The sequence below is a fragment of the Erythrolamprus reginae genome, chromosome Z, assembly GCF_031021105.1.
Source record: "Erythrolamprus reginae isolate rEryReg1 chromosome Z, rEryReg1.hap1, whole genome shotgun sequence".
Classification (NCBI taxonomy): Eukaryota; Metazoa; Chordata; class Lepidosauria; order Squamata; family Dipsadidae; genus Erythrolamprus; species Erythrolamprus reginae.
In genome coordinates, this window is record NC_091963.1 from 96,900,879 (window position 1) to 96,924,192 (window position 23,314).

The 23,314-nt window shown below is 35.0% G+C and overlaps 3 protein-coding genes across 5 annotated transcripts in view; 1 reads left to right on the forward strand and 2 right to left on the reverse strand.

The window, feature by feature from the left end:
* Window positions 1-23,314, reverse strand: part of IMMT (inner membrane mitochondrial protein) — a 348,633-nt gene that overhangs the window by 33,570 nt on the left and 291,749 nt on the right. The window contains exon 1 of one of the 3 annotated variants that reach the window (XM_070726476.1): window positions 30-199. The exons of 1 other annotated variant lie outside the window; for it this stretch is intronic. In XM_070726476.1, coding sequence (XP_070582577.1) covers window positions 30-71 — 42 coding nt within the window. In that variant the 5' untranslated portion in view covers window positions 72-199. Of the gene's footprint in view, window positions 1-29; window positions 200-23,314 lie in introns of those variants that run through there. One more of the 3 variants, XM_070726477.1, reaches the window with a different exon arrangement.
* Window positions 4,374-9,059, forward strand: MRPL35 (mitochondrial ribosomal protein L35). Its single transcript, XM_070729163.1, has 4 exons — window positions 4,374-4,454; window positions 5,569-5,752; window positions 7,210-7,354; window positions 7,530-9,059. Exons 1-4 carry the CDS (start codon window positions 4,421-4,423, stop codon window positions 7,716-7,718), a joined length of 552 nt encoding a protein of 183 aa, XP_070585264.1. The 5' UTR covers window positions 4,374-4,420; the 3' UTR covers window positions 7,719-9,059.
* The window catches only part of REEP1 (receptor accessory protein 1), a 43,763-nt gene continuing 35,106 nt past the window's right edge, over window positions 14,658-23,314 (reverse strand). The window contains exons 7-9 of the mRNA XM_070729165.1: window positions 21,529-21,564; window positions 17,343-17,494; window positions 14,658-14,826 (exon numbers count right to left, since the gene is read on the reverse strand). Of these exons, the coding sequence (XP_070585266.1) occupies window positions 14,749-14,826; window positions 17,343-17,494; window positions 21,529-21,564 (266 nt within the window). The 3' untranslated portion in view covers window positions 14,658-14,748. The remainder of the gene's footprint in view (window positions 14,827-17,342; window positions 17,495-21,528; window positions 21,565-23,314) is intronic.

Consider the following 23,314-nt stretch of genomic DNA (forward strand, 5'->3'; position numbering starts at 1 on the left):
AGGCAACAGCTCTCTCTCGCGTGGCTTACCTGAGCCGCTGTGGTGGCCACGCGCTGACAGACCCGCAACATGATGATGCCGAGGACCGACCCAAGCTGTTAAAAAAAAAAAAAAAGCGACGCGGGCCACCGCCTGCCTGCCCCCGCAGAGACAAGTGCCCAGGGCACGTTAACGACGAAGGGAGGAGCTTGGGTTTACCAATCAAAACAGACTTCACGGCGATTATGCAAATATGCCTCGCTCTATCATACAGAGGCTGTCATGGCGGTCAATTGGAATATGAAACGTCATCAGCCATGCGTACTAAGCAGCGCAGAATGACTCGCTTATAAGCCTTAGGCTCGGAGAATGGCTTTGGCGCCTTGCTTATTATTTTATTTATTTATTTTTGTCTGGAAAAATATTTCGTGTGTTACTCTTTTTTTCAATTATATAAATAAATCATTCTAAAATTTTCGTGTTTAAATTGTTCTAATTAAAGTATGGCCCGTCGATATCAATAGCCTTGCAAAGTGTGCTGTTGGTAAAGGAGGGAAGCAAAAAATAAAATGTGCAACAATGTTGTATTGGAATAATGTTTATTCTAAACATGCCAGAACCACAGCATAATTTTCAACTTCATGGAAGTTATAAAAAAGAACGAAACAATTAAAATGAATTATTGTATGTATGTATGACCTCTAGTAAAAGACATTCAGATAGGAACATATTTTGTTCAATTTATGTTGTCTGGACTCTATAAAATGCTGTTGCTTTTTTCCTCCCCTTTTCATTTCATGTAGTATATTTTTTAAAAAGCAGTATCAGGTGGCACTTGGATAACAAATCTTCCTTTAGTCATTTACTCATGTTCCATATTTGTTGATACAGCGCTGCTATCATTTCCACTATCCTGTGATTTTTAATTCTTCATAAAAAGAATATAAATAAGAATATGTTTGTTATCTGAAGTTTGTGATTTTCCTATTTGCTTGTTTGCTTGCTTGCTTGCCTGCCTGCCTGCTTGCTTGCTTGGTGAACAGTATATTGTCTCTTGGATTTCTTTTTCCAGCATAGCTGATTCCTAGCTATAAATGCTTCCGTCATTCAATAATCCCAATAATTTGTTAGGCTAGAAAAGCATGGGGAAGTATAGTGAATTACTTGATGTAAACTATATTTATGAGTGGTTCACTCCTTTCCTTATACTTCCTTTGCTTTCCTATTCCTTATTCTTTTCTGCACTCTGCATAAATTTGCTTATTTGAAAAAGGAATATGAGAACGACATTAATGCATATACCAAATGCTGATATTTCAGGATCAAATAATATTTTATCCTGAAATATCAGCATTCGGCATATATATTAAGGCTGATCTGGATTAAGAACTTTGTGTTGTAGAGTAGATGGCAGGGCATAAGAACTCACTAAATGAAAGCTAGTTTGATCTAGCTCTGCTGGCTGGGGAATTCTGGGAGTTGAAGTCCACACATCTACCAGCGGCCAAGGTTGAGAAACACTGATCTAATCTAATGGGTAAGGTACCAGACTAGACCAGAAAGAGGGAGAGTTCCAGTCCACTTTTAGCCATGAAAGTCAGCTGGTTAACCTTGTGCCAATCATTGTCTCACAGCCCAATCCTCCTCACAAAGTTGTTGTGGGGAAAATAGGAGCAAAATGTGCTTGGATATGTTCACTGCCTTGTTCACTATTATTGTAAAAATATTAAAAGCAGGGTAGAAAATAATAATAGAAACAATGACATAGCACATCATAGAACAGAATAGAAGAATACTGTAGAATGGAATGGAACGGAATGAAATAGAATGACAGAGCTGGGAGGGACTTTGGAGGTCTTCTAGTCCAACCCCCTGCTTAAGCTGGAAATCCTACATCACTTCAGACAAATGGGTATCCAAAATCTTAAACACTTCTGGAGGCAAGCTCTTCTGCTGATTACGGTAATTGTTCTAACTGTCAGGGAATTTCTCCTTAGTTCTAAATTGCTTCTTTCCTTGATTAATTTCCACCAGTGCTTCTTGTTCCACCCTCTGGTGCTTTGGAGAATAGTTTGACTCCTTTTTTTGTGGCAATCCATGAAATATTGGAACACTGCCATCATGTCTCCCCTAGTCCTCCTTTTCATTAAACTAGACATGCCCAATTCCTGCAACCGTTCTTCATATGTTTTTGTTTCCAGTCCCCCTGTCATCTTTGTTGCTGTTTTCTGCACCCTTTCTAGAGCCCTTTTTATGTCATGGTGACCAAAACTGAATGCAGTATTCCAAATGTGGCCTTACCAAGGCATTGTAAAGTGCTATTAACACTTCACATGATCTCAACTCTATCCCTCTGTTAATGCAGCCTAGAATTGTGTTGGCTTTTTTGGCAACTGCTGCTCACTGCTGGGCCATATTTAAATAGTTGTCCAGTAGGACTCCAAGATCCCTTTCACAGTTACTACTGTTAAGCATACAATTGGCTAACATCAGATTACTCAATTTAGAAGGTCATGACCTCCAATCAGGATGGTTTTTTTATTTGTGGGAACAAAAAGCTAAAATACATAAATATTTTACTAACCATCTTATTAGAATATCTCTCTTAACTACCTGGTTAAATATTAGAGAACAATTTTATAAAGGGATTCCGACATGGTATGCGCCTCTAGATGCTTTTGTACATCCAAATTTGAGCAAAAGAAGTAAAATAATTAGATACAATGATATGATAAAGGCAAATGGAGAGATTAAAACAAGAATCGAGTTAGAAGCCGAAGACATGAAAGTAGAGTGGTAGGAATACTTTCAGATCCAGTCTAGATATATCAAAGATAAAAATACGCAAGATATTGAAAAAGAAAAACAACTAGATAAAATACTATTAGGGCCTCAAGAAAAACTAATTTAAAAAAATTTATGGTTGCTTGCTAACTAACAAATTAGACATGACAAAAATAAAAGCAAACATAGAAAAATGGAACTTTAATTTTAAACATGAGATAACACCCGAGGAATGGCAACTACTGTGGAGTAGGAATTTCAAATTGACCCTTGCTACATCCTACAAGGAAAATTTGGTTAAAACATTTTACAGATGGCACATCACCCCTGTTAAACTAGCTAAGATAGACAAAAACCAATCCTCTAATTGCTGGAAATGCAAAAAAGAGCACAGAACGTATTACCACCTATGGTGGGAATGCAAAAAGTCTCAAATCTACTGGAAAAAAATAGGGAATTGGCTTCACGAAATATTAGACGTCAATTTAGACAAAACCCCAGAGTGTTTTCTCCTAGGAATTCTACTACAAGATCTCAATAAAAATCAAACAAATCTGGTAATTCATATTACAACAGTAGCCAGAATTGCTTTTGCACAAATGTGGAAAAGCGAAGGAATACCACAGGAAAAGCAAATATTGGAAAAAATTATACATTGTGCAGAAATGGTAAAATTAATATTGGAATTAAGGAACAATGATGAATCTTTATTCTATAATTGCTGGGATATATTTTATCGTTGGCTTGAAAAAAAGATAAAATTCACCAAAAAATTTTTTTAATCATTAATATGTAAAAGAAATTTACCTGGTGTTAAAGTAAATTGTATAAAAGAGATTAAGATATTTATAATAATTAAAACTATCCTGTTATCTTGCTTTCTTTTTATAATTCAACTACTATCAATAGTTAGCAATATATGTTAAATATATCTTACTAAGTTATCTACAATAGGCTACTGAGAATGTATCTAGTTAATATCACTATACAGATCTGTCTCGCACTTGCCCGCTTCCTATTGTTTTTTAACTTTATGTGTTTGTAATGTCTTTGTATATTTGTCTATATATGTAAATAAAAATAAAATTTTATTAATTAAAAAAACATTTTTAAAGATAGTTTTTTATGGACCAAATTAAATAGATGGACCGAAGTTCTGTATGAGTTTTTGTATTTAATGAAATTATAAGATAATTTTAAGTTGCTTTGAGAATTGGCAGACAAATACAGTATATACGCTAAAGAAAACCTTGTTTATTTTATTTATTATTTATTTGATTTCTTTATTTAGGCGAACAAGTATAGGATTGTAGTTTGTATAAGCATAACATAAATAGTAAGTAATGATAAAAGAAGACAGTAGGACAGGGAACGTGAGGCACAATGGTGCACTTATGCATGCCCCTTGTGTTTCCTAAAAAGGCAGCGAGTCTACAATCATATGATTTCTTAGTCTTCGGCAGTTTACACATCATACACGTTGTTACATTTGTCATTATTTTACAATATACAGTAATGTGACAAAAAATACCCTCTTGATTTTTTACAAGCAATGGATGAAAAGCAGCAAAGTGTTGCGTAAATTCACTTTCGCTTTTGTTTAGTATTGACTCCCTACAGTTGCCGTAGCGAGGCAGACGGAGAGAAGGGAAGGAAGATGGCGGCGCTCGCTGCGGTGCGGCGATTTTCAGGTCAGTGAATGAGGCGATAATCCGAAGGGAAATTTTTGGGGCTTGATGGTTCAGGACGAGTACTGGAACCAAAAAAAATATCGCTTACTACTGGGGAACATTTGAGCTCGTTATAGATGCCTCTAAATCTGTGTAACTGAATAGTTGAGAGCAGGGAAGGCACTACCTGGGATACTGTATAGAGGAGAATGATGGCCCCTGTATGACCTGGGGCGTTCAGCTTCCAAAATTATTAGCACTGCTGCTCCACACATCTCAAATGTTTTGGCATAAGACACAATCTTGAAAACAGAAAAGAAAAGGGGCGTGCATAAGTGCACCAGCGTGCCTACGGTCTAAGTCTTCGTATCTAGCCTACTCACAACAATTAATATGCCAAAGCAGGTGAGGAATAAAGTATGTATAAAGAAGCAATTATATCGAAATGAAGTATAAACTCACAAATGGCTTCACACAACCTTCTAGGATATAATTTGTTTGGTTTTGCTCAGGGCAGTTGAACCCAGTCAGAATTAAGAAAATAATTGCTTTAATATGATGTGAAAACATAAACGGATTGTAGCTATAGAAAACATTAGAAAAAAAATTGCTGTTAAAACAGCCCAAATGTTTGGCTCAGTGTTATTGGGTAGTTCCAAATGGTATTTATTCTGATAAAATCAAAACTATATTTTGAATTATGATGTGAATCAGCTTGATAATACTATAGGTTTTCTTTCTTCCATGCGTGGCCTTGCTATCCATGAATTTTGAAATGTCTAATTGCTTAATATGGCTGTTTAACAGGAAATAACTTCCCAGACTTGGTTTTTTAAATAAAAAACAAACAAACCCTGTTCTGAAGACTGAATGTGCATTATTATTACTATATATCTAATTGTTGCCTCTTGACAATTCACTCTTTCTTCAGATCTGCTCCATTGTCATTAAAAATGTCTGCTTCTGAATCCCATTCCGATTCTTAATTGAGAGAGAATAATTTTTTCATTTCAACTCATAATTCCTAAATGGACAGTCGTTATGAATGATAACCAGAAGTTTCTGCAACTTGTGCTGAGTTCTTTTACTATATTGCTCATGTTCTGTTTTGCTTTTGCTTTTGTTTTTTTGGTAGGAGTTTTACGATCTTTTGGCTCTTTGGTCCCTTCAGTCTACAGTGGCTCATGCACTGTAACTCCAATTTATCGACTATCTTCATTTCATATTTCTCAGAGGCAGATATTCACAGGTTCTATCAAAAAACCTATTTTATCTTTAGACAGTAATTCATCTGGACATTCCTTGTCTATAACAAATAGGTAAGTTGTTTAACAGAGTTGACATTTCATAAATATAGATTTAGTTTCTTCCTTTATGATTTTTTCTTTATTTTAAAAAATGTATATGTTTTCTCATCTTGTGAGAAGTCTGGACAACTAACTGCAATACTAAAAACACAGGCAAAAGGGAAACATGTAGCACCTAATCCAGCAACTTCCATCCAACTGTACATCCCCTAGGCTTAATCATTGCTTTCCCAGTGCCAGATTTCTGGGAAGCTGAGAGGGTGGAGACCTGCTGAAACACTTTTGTAGTGTCAGAGTTTGCAATACTACATATTCTAACATCTTTTTTATTTTCATCATTTTCACAATCCAGTTTGTAAGATATTACTAGGAGATAATGATTTATCTATGATTTAGCCACAAAATGTCTCTTAATTTCAAATGAGTAGATTTATAATAATGCCTTCTTATAATGTTTTTTGTTTGGTTTTAGTTTATAGGTTTAGAAAATCCAGCCAATTTTGGCTTATTCCATAAACCACAATTGCATAAAATATGACTATAATGTTTGAAACAATACACTTTAATGAAAAAAGTTCTTGATCACAAAAAACAAAAGAAAAAACCCACCACAATATTCTATATCAGGACTCCCAGAGAGCAGGGGTGTCAAATTCGTGATCTGTGGGCCAGTTGCATTGCATGCTGCCCCTGTCCGGTTTAGTGAGGGGGGGGGGGAATGTCCTGATATGTCATGTGACACCACAAATATGACCCTCCTGCTATAGAGCATAATAATCTTTAGGCATAGTAGTCCATTATAGTGATGGAAGGCCTACAAGAAAGCTCTATTTCTAAAAGTTGTTGACTCCATTTGTCAGGAAGTACAGTACTGCAGAATTTGAGGTGTGCAGTCAGGTTCGATCATAAAGAAGATTCCATTATGAATAATTACTGTCAAGATTGGTAAAACCAAACATAATTCTGAAATAAAAATGAAATGCAAATATGAGGGGATTGCTTTTTTTCTGGAATTATGAAAAACTAGATTATTTTTCAGTATCATCTGTATGACAAAAATAATTTTATAAAGACATTTGACAATAGATGGCAGTGTTTTGAAGAGCTGATGGAATTGTTGATGTACACTTTTCTGTGCTACTCGGGCAAGAATTAAATTTTGGATTACATAAGTAATGGATTGATTTTACAATCTGAGGTTAATTGAGAGAAAGATCAGAAGCAACGTGAGAAAATATTTTACTGAAAGAGTAGTAGATGCTTGGAACAAAGTTCCAGCAGACGTGGTTGGTAAATCCACAGTAACTGAATTTAAGCATCATGGGATAAACATATATCCGTCTTAAGATAAAATACAGGAAATAGTATAAGGGCAGACTAGATGGACCATGAGGTCTTTTTCTGCCATCAATTTTCTGTCTTTCTATCTTCTATGTTTCTATATTTTCTTGATTTAATATAAATATTAGAGTGGCACCTCTGCTTCAGAATATCCTTCATCAGCAAGTAAGGACAGTCATCAGTTACAGCTTGCGAAAAGGAAAAAGAAAAACTGTGAAACCAGTGATTAAGAGATTTCTCCGATTACACTGTGGCCTCTGGCTAAGGAGAAAGGTAAGAATGTTTTCTTCAAATACAGGATTTTCTTATGTGCATAAGTCTCTGTGTATAAATAAATACAAATTGATCAAAATGAAGAATATGCCTTCCTTTATAGATGGCTTAACGATTTGTGTTTTACATATAGGAATATGTTTTTTGAGATTTAAATCTTTTCTTTGGTTGTTAGGCTGGCTATAAGAAAAAAGTGTGGAAAAAAAGTGCTAACCGGATGAGGCGCTTGCGGGAACATGTATTCTGCAACAAAACACAAAGTAATATGCTTGATAAAATGACTACTTCCTTCTGGAAAAGAAGAACATGGTATGTCAACGATCCCTATCAGAAATATCATGATCGTACAAATTTTCATTTGTGAATTGTCAACCCCAATTAATCATTTTATCCGATTTTCAGCAACCATGTAACATAATCTATAATGCTCTTTTCTAACTAACTCAAGGTGTATTTAGTAAAACACATAAGAATGATTTGAGATAATTCCTCCTGGAACACATCCAAGGCCAGGCCACTGGAACACTCATGTCAGGCTATAATGCAGTAAGATAAGAACAAGGTGGTTGTGATTATGGAAAGAATTGTCATGCTGACCCTTTAGAACAGTGATGGTGAACCTATGGCACGCGTGCCACAGTTAGAATATGGAGCCATATCTGAGAGCATGTGAGGCCCTATGTCAGCTCCAACGCACATGCATGCACTGGCAAGCTGACTTATGGCCTTGTTTTCAGCTGTTTTCACTCTTTCGAGGCTTCAGGAAAGTCTCCTGGAGCCTAGGGATAGCAAAAATGGCCCAAAGGGCCAACTGGAAGTTCATTTGTTTGCATCACCCCCAGCTGCCATTTCACTGTCAGAGGTCTTCAGGAACTACTTCAGCTTTGGACAGTTGTAATCAGGCCTCCCATACCTCGGTCCATTTCTTCTGCAGCTGACAAGGCTTTCCTGAAGGCCTCCACAGCCGATAACAGAACTCTAGATTGATCCAGACCTCTGTTATCAGCTACAAAGGCCTTCAAGAAAGCCTTGCCAGCTGCAGAAGAAATTGACCAAGATGTGTGAGGTCTGGTTGCAACTAACTGAAGGTAAGTAGTAGAACTGCTCCACTTCTGTTTCATTTCTGAATTTCCAGTTGGCCCATTGATCCATTTTTCGCCATCCCCAGGCTTCAGAAGGCTTTCCTGAATCCTTGGGAGAGCAAAAAACAGCACAACAGGCCTATCGGAAGTCCTGAGAATTCAGTGAGGCCTGTGCACATGCGGGAGCAGAGGGGGCAGCGTGGGGGTTATGTGAATGTGCGGGGGGGGGGAAGGCATTGCATTATAGGTATCAGCACGCGCACACATGCTATCAAACACAAGCACATCCCTTTGGAACCTGAGACAAAAAAGGTTTGCCCTTACTGCTTTAGAATATAAAATAACAGAAAATGATTTAGCAGAATAAAGGGAGATTGGGGTGGGGTCATTAGGCGTGGCGTGTGATGTGTAGAAAGTATAAAGGTATGGCTTGTAATATGTGTCTTTGCTCTCCTTGTGCTTGATCCAACTTGGGAACACACATGGGGGGGGGGGGGCTTTTTTGCAAATGCATTTTTTTCCATAAACCTTTGACTTGTGAACCAGATCTGTCCTTGTATTGTGAGTATTAAATAATTGACAAACTTATCTCACACTTTTATTAAATTACTTCTGCACAATAACAGATTAAATATATTGTGTGTTTTATTTGCACAAACTGATTAATATAGTTTATATGATTTACCATGATCTCAAGCATCACAATCCAAATGTTGCACATCTGAATGGTTTAGTAATAATGAATGTCTTTAAATCCTGCTTTTAAATAATAATTGCAACTTTACTCAGACATTTTTTTTTTGGATAGTGATTTGTGATTGCTCACTCAAACTAATAATTTTGAGCCATTTTCCTGTTTCTGACTAAGTATGTGCAATTTAAACAAGTACTCTTGGAGAGTAATGCTTTCACTGTTATTTTTTTTAAATTATAAATATTAAAGACAACACATGCATTTGTTAAGTAAATATTGGGGTAAATTTAACTTACTGCTCTCTTATCTGAAAAAAATAACACACGCTAATCTCACTATTTTCTCAATTATTAATTATTTACAGCTCAGAAGGATATACTTTGATAATTATCTCAAAAATGGGGGTTAGTTTTGAGTGAGAGAATAATTGATAGGTCACCAACTGAAGTTCAACTGATGAGAAACTTGAATTTAATTTTCTATGGTTTGAAACTAATCATAATGCCACTCTGATTTTTTAAATGTTATTTAGTATCTTTGAGAGCTCTTAAGAAGCCTTTCAATGACAACACAAAGTATTGAGGATATAAAATATTTACAAGAAATAGAAAACTACAAAACCATACAATTAAGCATAAATTTTATTTAGTTTTTATTGTTTAAATGTTTTTATTCTGTAAGCTGCCTTGAGTCGCCATGGGCAAATAGGCAATGTAAATTCAATAAATAAATAAAATAATATTACTGAACAGAACAGCCATTTCTTTTAGAAAAGAAAAGTTTAAGACTTTATTTTCAGTGTTTATCAAGCAAAACAAAACATTGAGCTTTGGAATACTGTTGTAGTGTCTGATCACACAGTGCATTCTTTAGTGCTGTATGCAATTTGCTATGATTCAAAAGGGGGAAAACACCTCAGTTATCCAGATTAATCTCAGATGTTAGGTATTAATGTAACTTTCCAAATACAGATACTGTGCCAAATATAAAATGTTATTGTAAAAAAGAAAAATTATTTATGAAACATTTAGCACAAGTACACTTTTGTACATTTAATGCATTTATCTTGCAGAGCACAGCTTGAAAGTAATGGACCATGTACACTTGGCTAGGCACCATTCATATTGTATTCAGGATTTATTTTCTTTTTCTAAATATCTTATTTAATAAGAATTTAATTTCTTCTTTCCATATTTATTATTTTTGTTTGCAGATTTTGTCTTAAATATGGAGTAGGTTTTTTGCTTAACATTTATATTTATATCCCACCTTTATTATTTTTATAAATAACTCAAGATGACTAACCTACCTAATACTCTTTCCTCCTATTTTCCCCTTAACAACAATTTTTGAGGTGGATTGGGCTGAGAAAAGAGTGACTGGTCTAGTCACCTAGCTGGCTTTCATATCTAAGTGGAATTAGAACTCACAGTCTCTCGGTTTCTAACATGAGGCCTTAACCACTATAGTAATTGCATAAGAAGTTGCCTTTGAGCAGGTAAAAATTATTTTTCCATTTGTCCTCTTTTAAGTTTTCTAATTGGCAGCAGCAATTCAAGTTCTTTGGTAGCCTTTTGAGCCTCAGAATATTCTAATTGGAAATGACAATGTATCAGTGATATCGATGTTGTAGGTAGGCAAAAACCTGCTCTCACTGAACATTGCTTCCTGTGTCTCAAGAGTGAAGGCTCAAAGACTAAAGCAAATATACCAACTTTAAGACCTAAGCAACAGATACTGTTCTGATTATTAATTATCAAAAAACCATAACAATGATCTATTCAAAGAGATCTGCTAAATATAAAATAACTATGGCAAATAAATGGTAAGTTATAGAACAGGTTCAGCCTTTTCAATATTTCAGAACAATTATGACAGGCACTTCAAGGCCCCAAAATTCAGTTTTTAAAAGAGAAGGTAAAAAGGAATGCAGCAGCTATTTTAAGGCTTTTCTTTATGAAAAGAGGTAATCGTATACTAGGCTGACTAAAAGTGTTTGTGATCAAAGCAAATAAGTCAGCTAATTTACAGCTTTCAAACATGTGCCTAGACTATATAGTGCTATTCAGTCAGCTATTCTAAATCACATTTTGAGTTTCATGATGCACTCCAGATATAGGCCAAGAGTGAAGTGGGTCACTAACATGATCCAACAGCATGTGTTAGTTATTGGCTTAAATTAATTCTCAACCCAAGAGAGTTTGGCAATTGTCTTTAAAAAATTCTATTCTTGATGGAAATAATTTAAACCAATTAATTATTTAAGCAACATGCTGCCCCCCCCCCAAAAAAATCAATAATGATTTCTTCCAGTTCCACCTTATTTCATACAGATCAATCCCTAAAAAGTATTGCATTTGCCTACTATTTGTTTAATATTATCTTTTGGTATTAAAATGCCAAGAGGTTTTACATTGGTCTCTTATATACCCTTCAGTTTGCATTTTGAAGGGAGATTTTGTAACCTGATGATATATATATCGTCATATATTATCATATATATGATATGTGAAAGATGATATATCAAGTTACAAAGACTCCCTTCAAAAGTCATGTTGAAGGGTGTGTCTATGTATGTGTGTGTAATTTCCAAACTATGATAATATTTAGCCAATGTTGAAGATGATTATGTCATCTTCCTGTTAACTAATCAGGAAGCATAGATGTCAACTAGCATAGCCAGATTCATTATCCCGGCTATGACAGAAATAAGCAGCTGCTTCAAAATGGGTAAATCCAAATATACTCTATATCATATTTAGTTGATATTGAGATACTTAAATATCATATTCAGTTGATATTGAGATACCTAAATCCAAATATACTATAGATCATATTCAGTTGATAGTGAGATACCGGTACTTATTTTTATGTTCTATGACCATAATAATAAACTACAGATTATGGACCTAAACCATGGGCATGAAAAAGAATCTGGAATAGATATTTAGTAAACGTGAGGTATTGTAATACCGGGTAAGTTTACATTTACAAAAGGTGGCAGCAGGTAGCAACCTTAGCTATTATGCAGCTAAAAAGAGTCAGATCTAGTTAGTACTGGATGGTGGATAGATTGAAAACTGGAAATACAGTTTGTATGAAGGCAAAGATATTCCACTTTCACTGATATTTAAAAAGCAGCAGGGCCATGGCTACAGGGCAAGCAGTAGGCCTCTAGACACAGGGCAAGGGAATCTTTTTCCTTTATATATAGAATCTTATCTACAGTCTCAGTTAATGTTATAATACTAAGCTGCTGTAGCAGAAATACTGTGCTGATGGAACACATCAGATATTCCTGATATGATCCATTGATGCCTCCACATCTGCAGTTCGATTCAGTCATTTCAGACTGAGTAATATGGAAATAGGATTTCCCTTGGATACACATTTCATTTCTAATATTGATCCCAAAAATACTGGAAAATTGAAACAACTATTCATTAAATGTATACAGTAAAGCACATCATTATATGGAAATGTGAAAATATAATAGTCCTAGTATTTTGGTATAAAGTATGTGCCTTGAGTTTTCCAATCCCTAAAACTAATGGGTTTTGCTACATATATCTAACAATTTATGATAACAGCCAGGATCAGTTTGTTTCCAACAATATTGCAGCTTAAAAATCCACTAGAATATATTATTTATATAGCCATTCATGATTATCACTGAGCTATACGGAGGCATTCAGTTCAGCTGCAATTAGTACATTTGCTAAGTACAAATAATTTTACAATGAATTCATATGAGAGATAAGGCAAGTTCAACAAATTCACCTCAATATTTACAAAATGAAGTGCAGAACAGTCATATTTTAGTAAACATGATCAAAAAGACATAGATTAATTTTAATTAAAATAAAGTGTCATAGAATTTGAGAAGAAATATCTTTTTGGCATAAATGAATATAAATTTATGACCTTTCTAAAAAAATTCAATTACATATAACACAATGAAGAAAATTGTGTCTGCTATTGTTTCATACAATAATGAAATAGATATATATGTATGAGAGAGACAGACAAAATATGCCTATAGAATCTTAACAAATATGCAAACTAAAACATCAAAGATTTTGAGATACCCCCTCCCAATGACTTAATATTTTTTAGCTGCCATTTAAATTCTTGATTTACTGATTGAAATGGCAACAAATCCAAATTTGGTTTAAATGGGAGAAAATTGTTTTATTATTTTTTCAGATAGTGCTATTGATGTGCTGCTGTTATGGGATTTTTTTTTTCTCGTTTTAAAAGTGTTAGAAGTTCCAACCTAATACCAAAGCATGCTAGAAAAAACCTTATATACTTACTTCAGATATCCCCTTTATACAGTAAAGTTGACCATGGAGACTGAAATACAGTCATTTCATAATCTCGCCTGAAGGAGATTACATTAGTGCTGTCATACGCAATCTATTTATCCTCAATGTCAAATACTGTGTTCTACAGTACTTTTGTTTTTAATGAGATAGATATGAAGGCAAACACAAATGTTATAGTATAATCTTCAAGATTTCATGCTTTACACATATAGGAGACATCAATCCAAAGCTAAAATACACCAATCCTCGTATGTTTTCCTTGTTTTGAACTTTTCTAAAATTACAATTGTACCATCTAACTACAAACTGTTGTAATCTATACTAGAAGCTATATTACTGCTGAAATCTGTGAATTTCTCTAAATTAAATGTTAATGTGTGAGTTGGGAGAATGACAGGACTAAAATCATATAGGCAGAGAATTGATTTGCATCCAAAATTATGACTTGCACCTTAGCATTCATTACTGCAACCATAAACATGCCTCAGACATGTCACACAATTGCTCATTAAAATGGTCAACATGTTAGATAATACTGTACCAATGTGTTTTTATACAGTGAATTTCTTAATAGCACAATTCTAGTTCTATTAATGTGAATGCAATGTCTACCTGATTTCATAATTAGTAACAACACCAGTCTTAAGAAAGTTATGGCATATAAACCAAAGATTAATCAGTGGTATATTCCTATAAATGTGTTTCTCATCTCTACATTTCTAAGACTCCAGTGGGGCCATTTTATACAGATTTAGTGACAGAATATACAATAACTAATCCCATAAATGACTGCAAAGAAGAAATAGAAACATATTTAGATTTGTTTTTACATTTTTCACTACTTGTACAGTCAAAACAATTAATCTTAATACATCAGTCACAGTCTGAAAAATTGGTGGCCCCTATTGGTCCACATTATACTTATTATTAAGCCCCAAAATAAATATGATTTTGAAACAGATAAAAATTCATTTTCTAAGTTCATTAACAGAGCTAAAATCATATAACTTAATGGTTACAATACTGAACCCCATCATTGTAACTGGGGGGATGGGGAATCACTATTCTACAAAGAAATCGAAGGGGGAGCAAGAAACATTGCTTCTGTCAATGAAAACTATAATGCAACACATGTGGCAGAATAAGAAAAGGAGAGCAAGAAAGTTCTTTTCTAAAATGCTACAATATCACAAACACATCCCTCTTACCACTGTTCCCCTCCCCCCCCTCACAATAGGTCTTTTAAGGCAGAAGAGAGGCATTCTGTGGATCTTGGTGCTGGATGGTTCATCACACGTTTGTGGTTTCAGTGGTAGAAGATGAGGTACTTTTTTTCCTGAAACGAGGTCTAAGGCTCCTAGGCGGTGCCTGCCAAAAGCATAACACAAAAAATGATTATTCCATGAATACAGTTTGAACAAAGTAACTTAATGTAAAGAATTTAAGTAATGGGCGCTATCTAACCAAATGAAATTCAATGGTAGAAAAAGTAAGGTTCTATATTTAGGCAAGAAAAACAAAATGCAGAGGTACAGTATATGTGGTACAGTAACAACTGTGAGAGGGATCTTGGAGTTCTAGAGGACAACCATTTAAATATGAGCCAGCAGTGTGCAGCAGCTGCCAAAAAAAGCCAACACAGTTCTAGGTTGCATAAACAGGGATAGAATCAACATCACGTGAAGTGTTAATACCACTTTATAAGGCCTTGGTAAGGCCACACTTGGAATACTGCATTCAGTTTTGGTTGCCACGATGCAAAAAGGATGTTGAGACTCTAGAAAAAGTGCAGAGAAGAGCAACAATGATTAGGAGAATAGAAGCTCAAACATGAAGAACAGTTGCAAGAACTGGGCATGGCTAATTTAATGAAAAGAAGGACCAGGGGAGACATGATAGCAGTGTTCCAATATCTCAGGGGTTGCCACAAAGAAGAAGGAATCAACCTATTCTCCAAAGCACCTGAGGGTAGAACAAGAAGCAATGGGTGAAAACTAAACAAGGAGAAAAGTAACTTAGAACTAAGGAGAAATTTCCTGACATTTAGAACAATTAATCATTGGAACAGGCTGTCTCCAGAAGTTGTGAATGCTTCAACACTGAACATTTTTAAGAAGATGATGTTGGATAACCATCTATATGAAGTAATGTAGGGTTTCCTGCCTAAGCAGGGGGTTGGACTAGAAGATCTCCCAAGTCCCTTCCAATTCTGTTGTTGTTATTACTATTTAGCAAGTATTGAATTGAATTGAATTTATTAGATTTGTATGCCGCCCCTCTCCGAAGACTCAGGGCGGCTCACAACAAAGCAGCAATACAGTACAATACAGATCTAACGTTAAAATTTAAAACTAAATTAAAATACATTGCCATAAAAACCCATTAACTGCACAATCATACACACTCGGTCCAGCTAATCAATATAGAGGTCGGAGAAGAAGGAGGTGGAGGTTAATCCCCCGACCCTTGGCGGCAGAGATGGGTCTTTAGCATTTTGTGGAAAGCGAGGAGGGTAGGGGCAGTATGAATAATCAACTCTAAAAAGCAACCTTGATTTTCAGGAAAATAGGCTGAGCAAATGTTACTCTTGGTACAAACATAATCCACTGCTTTGATACAATGCAAAACACCCAATAGGATTATGATACCCATAAATCATTCTAGCCAATTTATTATTCTAACCAATATGGGCATTGGAAATTGCAATCCTGCATAATTGGAAAAAGTTAATTAAAGATATTATGTTCAACATAATGTTGCATTGTTTTAATTTACCATGTATTTGTTGGTATGCATTTTTATCCTGCCTTTTCTCCAGGAGTTTTCCAAAACAGCAACCCTTTATTTCCACATAGCAAACTCAAAAATAATTTGAGTTGAAGATAGGTCACTGGCCCAAACTTACTCCATTAGTTCTTATGGTTGATTTGAACCTGTGTCTCCCCAGGATTATATTAGTTCCTTTTCCACTATTCCACAAAATTCCCATTGCAGCAACAATTTAGATTTTCAGTGATAGCTTGAAACAGTTTGGGATGAAACACACAGTCCAAACTTAATAGGCTAGCAGTTTATAGCTACACAATGAAACATTTCAGTGGAAATAATGCAGTGTGCTTTAGTACCAAGCTGGATTTTGCCTCTGCCCAAATGTTCTTTACAATCTGAACCAACATTCATACATATGATCTGCAAGAAGACACAATGGTAAGTCACATAATGAATATATCTATTGCTATGGTTCTGGTACAGTCAAAGGTGTGGAATATATCTTTTTAGATTTCCACAATTTCACTACAGAAACTTTTTTCTCCATAACTGCATTCTTGGACTCAGAAGCCTATTACGTTTCACTCAATATGTCAGGCTGACTACAGTCCATCAAAGAGGAAAAAAAATTCACCACCACTGCTTTCTAATGTTTATCATATTTTATTCTAACACAATAGTCTACAGTTTAAAGTATTGAAAAAGATTTGGCTATCAGAGTTTAAAATATGGTGTGTAAGAAAATAAGCTGACAAGTGCAGGGCTGTCATAATGTCTGAATAGTTTTGCTCATTTTAATTTTAAACAGTGTTAATTCAAATGGGTTAGATTAAATATTCAATTAAAACAACATTTTCTGGCTTATAATGATGGTTTTATAATCATACAGGTTTCACAAATAATACATACATAAATACATCAATTTTCTAATTCTTTCTCTTCCCGATATAACTATAAGGAAATGCTACTTTCATAACCAAAGACAGACATTCTAGCTGTGAAGATAATTGTCTGCCACTGTGCAAAACTAAAAAACAAACCACAGAAGTCCTATAAAAAGAACACGTTATTACAAATAAGTGTGGCCTTAAAGCCTCTTTCCCATATGGAAGTACCTCAATGATTGGGTCCTTTGGGGGGGAACGTTTAGGTTTGGATGTGCTATCCAATGAGCCATTCTCTTCATCCTCTGACAACTCAATGTCAGTTGGTTTAGAGTTTGCTTCAAATGTGTTTTCATTCTTTCCCTCACCATCTAGTTGAACCACTTATAGCATCCGTTTAATATCTAAATAATGAAGAGAAACAGTACATGGAAGATCACAGAAGGTGGTCAGCAAACTGATTTTCAGCAGCCATTGTCCAGGGCATGCCTTCTCCAGAGATAATATGGAGTCAAATTACCTAATGTGATTTATCAATCATTTTAAGCTGTCTGCTATTTAGTGGTTAGTTGATTTAGTTGTTAAAAAGATTTAGCTTTCCTAATTTTTGTGTTTAATTCCAACTCACATAATCTCCAGGAAAAATTCTTTACTCATTGAATGTCCCCAAATTTTTTTGCAACTTTTTCTCACAAATGTTTGCATATATATATGAGCACAACTGTGATAATAAGCATGGCCAACAACAAAACATGAATTAAATAGAAAGCAAGTTGCTGAGAATGTTCCATTCTACATTCTCTAGCCCTCCAGGGTATCTTTTATTTTTCTGGAGAATTGTGCACATTTAAAAACAAAAAGTAGGATGAAGCACTGAACTATTTCCAGACAATATATAACAGCATCTTCCTTCCTTCCTTCCTTCCTTCCTTCCTTCCTTCCTTCCTTCCTTCCTTCCTTCCTTCCTTCCTCCCTCCCTCCCTCCCTCCCTTCTCTTTCCTTTCTTTTCCTTCCTTCCTTCTTTTCCTCCCTCCCTCCCTTATTGAGCCCCTAACACTCTGCCTCAACTATGTTTGTTGAATCCACAAGATTGGAAAAAGCCTGCAAGCCACAGGATCATCACTGTTTCCTCACTATTTGTATACTTCCCCAGGAACACACCAGATTTAATCTCTATTGATTAAATTTTGTTTTCCTTGCAAAATAAATATATGATAAACATGATAAAATAAAGTTATAAAGAATTATGAAAAATGTACAAAGCTTATAAAGAACATTGCTGTCTTTATAGCTATGCAAAGCAAGCCCAATAAAAAGTCTCACACATTTTGTTATGTAGTTAAGTTACAACACATCTAGACAGATTTGGCACATCTCAACTAGTAGGTATTAGATTTCATCGATGTTTTAATAGAAACAGTATTGTAGACATCCTGATTGGAAGAAAAACTAAAAATGTGATTCTGCTAATCAAACAAGACAACAAAGATTATACCACACGCAATAATCACATATGTTGTATGTATGCATACTATACATTATGAGTTAAGAGTAAGCATTTCTTAGTTATATAATGCATTCTTATGCATTCCTGTTTAGAAGTTACTCGTGCAATCAGTAACACTTACATCAGAGTCCCAAAATTGGTATATGGGGAAGGGGGGAAAAAAACAATAAAAATAATGAACAAGAAAGCATTTGCAAGCATATGTAACCATATTCCTTGGCTCAGAAAGGTTTTTGAGCATAACAATCTCAATAGTATTAAAATATTTAAACATTACTCAGTTTCTTAATTTAGATACAGAAAATATATAGTAGTGTGATAATTATTCTAAATAACTATATAATTTTAAATAATATAAAATATCAAAGAGCTATGAAGCAAATATTCAATGCAAGAATCATAAGGGCACAAAAAATATCACTTAAAAATAATTCTAAATTGTAAAACCACCATAAGTATTCTGTTGATATTTATAGTTGAATTTATCCTTATCAGATAACACAAGCAGATGCTGAAATGTTAAAGCAAAAGAAGCCTTAAGATGTCTAGATTCATGTTTGCTTTCCTACAATGTTCCCAAAATAAAATTCCCAAATATAAAGGTATAAAATGCAGATGTAGTACAAACATAAAAGGGGATACATTTGTTCCAAATTAACACTCTTTTTCCTTTTCAGCTGATTATAGAGCACAAATTATCTTTAAAGTAGGGATAGGGAATGTGTGGCCCTCCAATGTTACTGGAAATATTCAAGAACCTAAAGTAAAATTAATGACTTGGGCCAAAGAGATATTAGAACTATAATTCAACAATATTTTGAAGGCTGAAAAGTCCTAATTTCTACCTCTAACATCCCACGCCTATTTTTGATCCCCAATCTCCCTAAATTATAAGACCTGTTATTTGCATAAGGATAAGGATAAAAGTCTCTCAACTGCACTCCTTAAAAACCCTGACCATTCCAAATCAAGCTGAATTTCTCCCAGGGGAGGTTAAAGAGCAAATAGAAAGCTTGTGGCATTCTGATTAAAGTCCCTTCCCTAATTGCATATCCCTTACCATACTGGACTAAAATGATACATCCTGCCTATTTTACTGATAATAAATATGGAGCACAAGGCTTTTATTCCATAGAAAAATAATGGCACAAAGTTGAAGCAAAGTCATTCAAAAGAGCAAACCAAACAGGACAAGAGATATCCGAACCACATGCAAAACAAACTACTCTATGAAAAGACCTAGCATAACCATTTCATAACAGGCATCATTTCCATTGAATTATACCATAAATTATATTTATTATAAAAATAAAATAAGTATTATTTTGCCATTTTACATGTGTTATTTATTTATTTGTTTGTTTGTTTATTTAATTTGACTTTTATACCGCTCAATCCCGAAGGACTCAGGGTGGCTCACAACAGTATAAAATTACAATAACAATAGCATTGTTACACATGTACAGTTGTGCACACACACACAAACAGAAACAAGGTTTCATTTGTTAGAATTGGTGCAGCTCCCCACACAAGTTGGCTGGTGTTTTTCTCCAATGCATGTGGAGAAAGGACCAACCGGGAGATAGCCATATTAGTATGTAATGAGGTATCAATATCAATGCCAATATTTTATGATCAGAGAGGTTTCATCTTTTTCCTCACTGAGTAACTCTAATCTTGAATGTCAGCTAAAAAAAAAAACACCTGCTGTCTAACAATAACTTTGGACATTCAGTTTTGCCCAGCGATTAAAAGGAGATACTCTTCCTTCATAAGTGTTTTCAGGAATCAATGGCACCCAAATCTATTTATCTCATTTCTATCCTATTCTGTTTGGGGCTGACATCATTCCCCTTATTATTTTCAACTGGGAAAGGTAAACAAGGAGTCAACTGATTAAAGTGGTAGCTCTCTGGAAATAAAAATGAGGCTTTGAGAAAGATTCATACAAGAGGTGGGTTCCTCCTGGTTTGGACCAGTTTTTTAGAACATGTAGCAGGAATTTCCCAACTCATCAAACTGGGAGCGATGGTCAGCTGGCCATCTTGTTTTTCACTTCTTCGCGTATGCAGAAGCTCTTTTTTGCTTCTGTGCATACGCAGAAGTAAAGTTTTCAAACTGCATGCACGGGCATACCCATTTAGCACAGGAGGAAGCAAACTGGCAGTGGAGTGAGTTAGAACGCACCCCTGATTCATACAATCTTATTTTGCTTCCACTGGTTTTTCTCATTTATCCTACTAGCTAGTCAAGATTCTCCTGTCCAAAATCATATTTCCTTAATATAAGTTCTTCAGTATACTATTTCAGCAATGGCAACAGCTAGCTAAGATTGTCTGAGCTGATAAACTAAGTGGGGTCACTTATTTCTTGCTTTTAGCAAAATTACACTCATAGCAAACAATGAGTTCCAATTTATGACTGCCACATGCATTTAATGACTACCACAAAATCTGTAAAACTGGGTTGATCATTGCAAGTTGCGACTGTAATAGTCAGGCTCCCTCATGATCACAACTCAAGGACTATTGATATCAAGAGGCAGCCTAGTAAGTCAGCTTGATTTAGGATTTCTTTGAAAAACATGCTATTAGAGATTACATTAACTAAATTTACCTTTTCAGTTGGAATCACATCAAAGCAAATCCTAAATTTCAATTTTAAATGTCTAAAGAACTTAACAGTGCAATTCAAAACTTGTTTGCAGAAGGAGCATTTCTCAGCCAGAATTGCAGACTGGTAGTGTAGCTCACAGATAGCTATCTAAACCACACCAACAACCATTTAAGACTTGAACTGTTAATATTAGGATACAATATTACAAATATTATAATTCAGATATAAATATAAACTGCAAGAAATAATGCTTATAAAAGACATACAGATTGCATAAAAATAATCCATACTTACCTTGCACAATTTGACAAACTGAACAACATCTATATTCTGAAAAAAAAGCCACACATTTAAAAATGCTTTTTTTCACTTGTGAAGCCATTTGTTCTTTTTGACCTTTGTTGTTCACTTGCAGACATTTCATTCTCTAACGGTTATACTCAGTATAAGTGAGTATGGAATTTTCTCCCTATTTATAAACCGTAATTTGCCCTGCTAATTTTGGTGAGACTATTGTTTTGTTCTTAGTAGTTTTTTAATTAGGATATTGTTTTCTGCTTGATAATTGTCTGATGTTGATTCCTACTTATCCAAATATTGGCTATTGCAAAAGATGTCTTTTTTTTCCCGTTTTAGCTTTTTATTGACCCTTTTGGTTTGTAAATATGGATAATGATATATAGGAATGACCTTGAGAGACAGGGCAATGAGATACCGCCAAGAAAACAGTCAGTTAACAGGCATTTTAAGGTGCAGCAAAAATGTAGATGGGCAAGAGGTTTAGAAGAGACTCAGACTGCAAAGGAGATAGAAAGAGAGTACTTTCAGGCTCAAAAGATTTTGTCAATGTAACTTTATGTTTCCTACTACATCTCCCTAAAAAGGCTGCTATCAATCTTGTAAGTCTCATTGTCTTTTAAAGACAGGATTTTTTGGAATGGCCTCTGATCCCCAGAGGACTTCACCATCCACTAAGCACCCTGCAGCAGCAATGTTGCAACATCTACAGGAGGTAGGTGCTTGGATCACCAATTTTCGAAATGTCTCTCTACCAACAATGCCCCAGCCATACAACTTTTAGTCAAACAATAAATGAGGCCCATCTGAAAAGGTGAACCAGGAAGAGAAATTGTTGATGTATAGATGGATTAGTTCATAGCAATATTGGATACTTATGCTAGGGCCCCAATGGATGACCTCCAAGAATCAACAATTGTGTGCCTTTCATAATAATAGGAGGGTAGCTGTTGTACAACCATATCTATATATGTCTCTTCCCCAAGGCCTAGTGGGAGTAGTATGGCAGCTGTGCCATAATAGCAGAACAACAGGACACTTCGGGGGATGGGGGGTGTTAAAACCCAATGTAGAGATTTCAGTGAATTCTGATGGTCTTGCCCCTATGCAGACATTAACTCTTGTCATTAATGTCTTTCAGTAAACCATTCTTGGTAAATAGGTTAGATTATTGCAGCAACTAATGATTCTGTCACAGCCCTGGGACTATTTCCCCTAGATTTTATCAGCAATCTTCCCCCAACGCAAAGATATGTAAGCAACTTGTAGTAATGGAATTTTTTGCTAAAGTCATTTTATGTCTTGAAAAGGATTTACTAATGTCCTGGGAAATAGCTAGCTTCTTTTGGATCACATGTCTGAAATTACACGATGGAAGATTTGGTCAGTGATGTAATTTCAGACAAAGGAAATCCAAATTTCCAAATTTTGTGAGGGCCCTCTTGTACTTATTAAATATTTTTTAAAATAATTGAGAGATCCTTGGTGCTCTCTGAGCTTGTTTTCTTGCAAACATTTCACTGCCCAAACTAGGTAATATCATCAGTGTTACTTAATTTCTTTTCCTTGTATCATCTGTCCACTAACAGAGAATCTGAGATGGTTAATCAATTGTGACATGATGTAATATTTATCACATACCTCTACTGGTATGTCTTTGTTCCAAGTAACTTTCAGATTTTATTCTCAAGTCTTGCCAACATCCCTTATGTTTCACATTTTCTGCATAAGAGGCAAACTGTTCAAAGCCTCTTAAAGAACAGGTTGAACCAGTAAAGGACAC

Bases quoted from the DNA above. Each gene is read 5' to 3' on its own strand.
- MRPL35 (XM_070729163.1), top strand. From the start codon at position 4,421: ATGGCGGCGCTCGCTGCGGTGCGGCGATTTTCAG. The intron at 4,455-5,568 runs GTCAGTGAATGA...TTTTTTTGGTAG, and splicing joins TGCGGTGCGGCGATTTTCAG to GAGTTTTACGATCTTTTGGC. The intron at 7,355-7,529 runs GTAAGAATGTTT...TTTGGTTGTTAG, and splicing joins GCCTCTGGCTAAGGAGAAAG to GCTGGCTATAAGAAAAAAGT.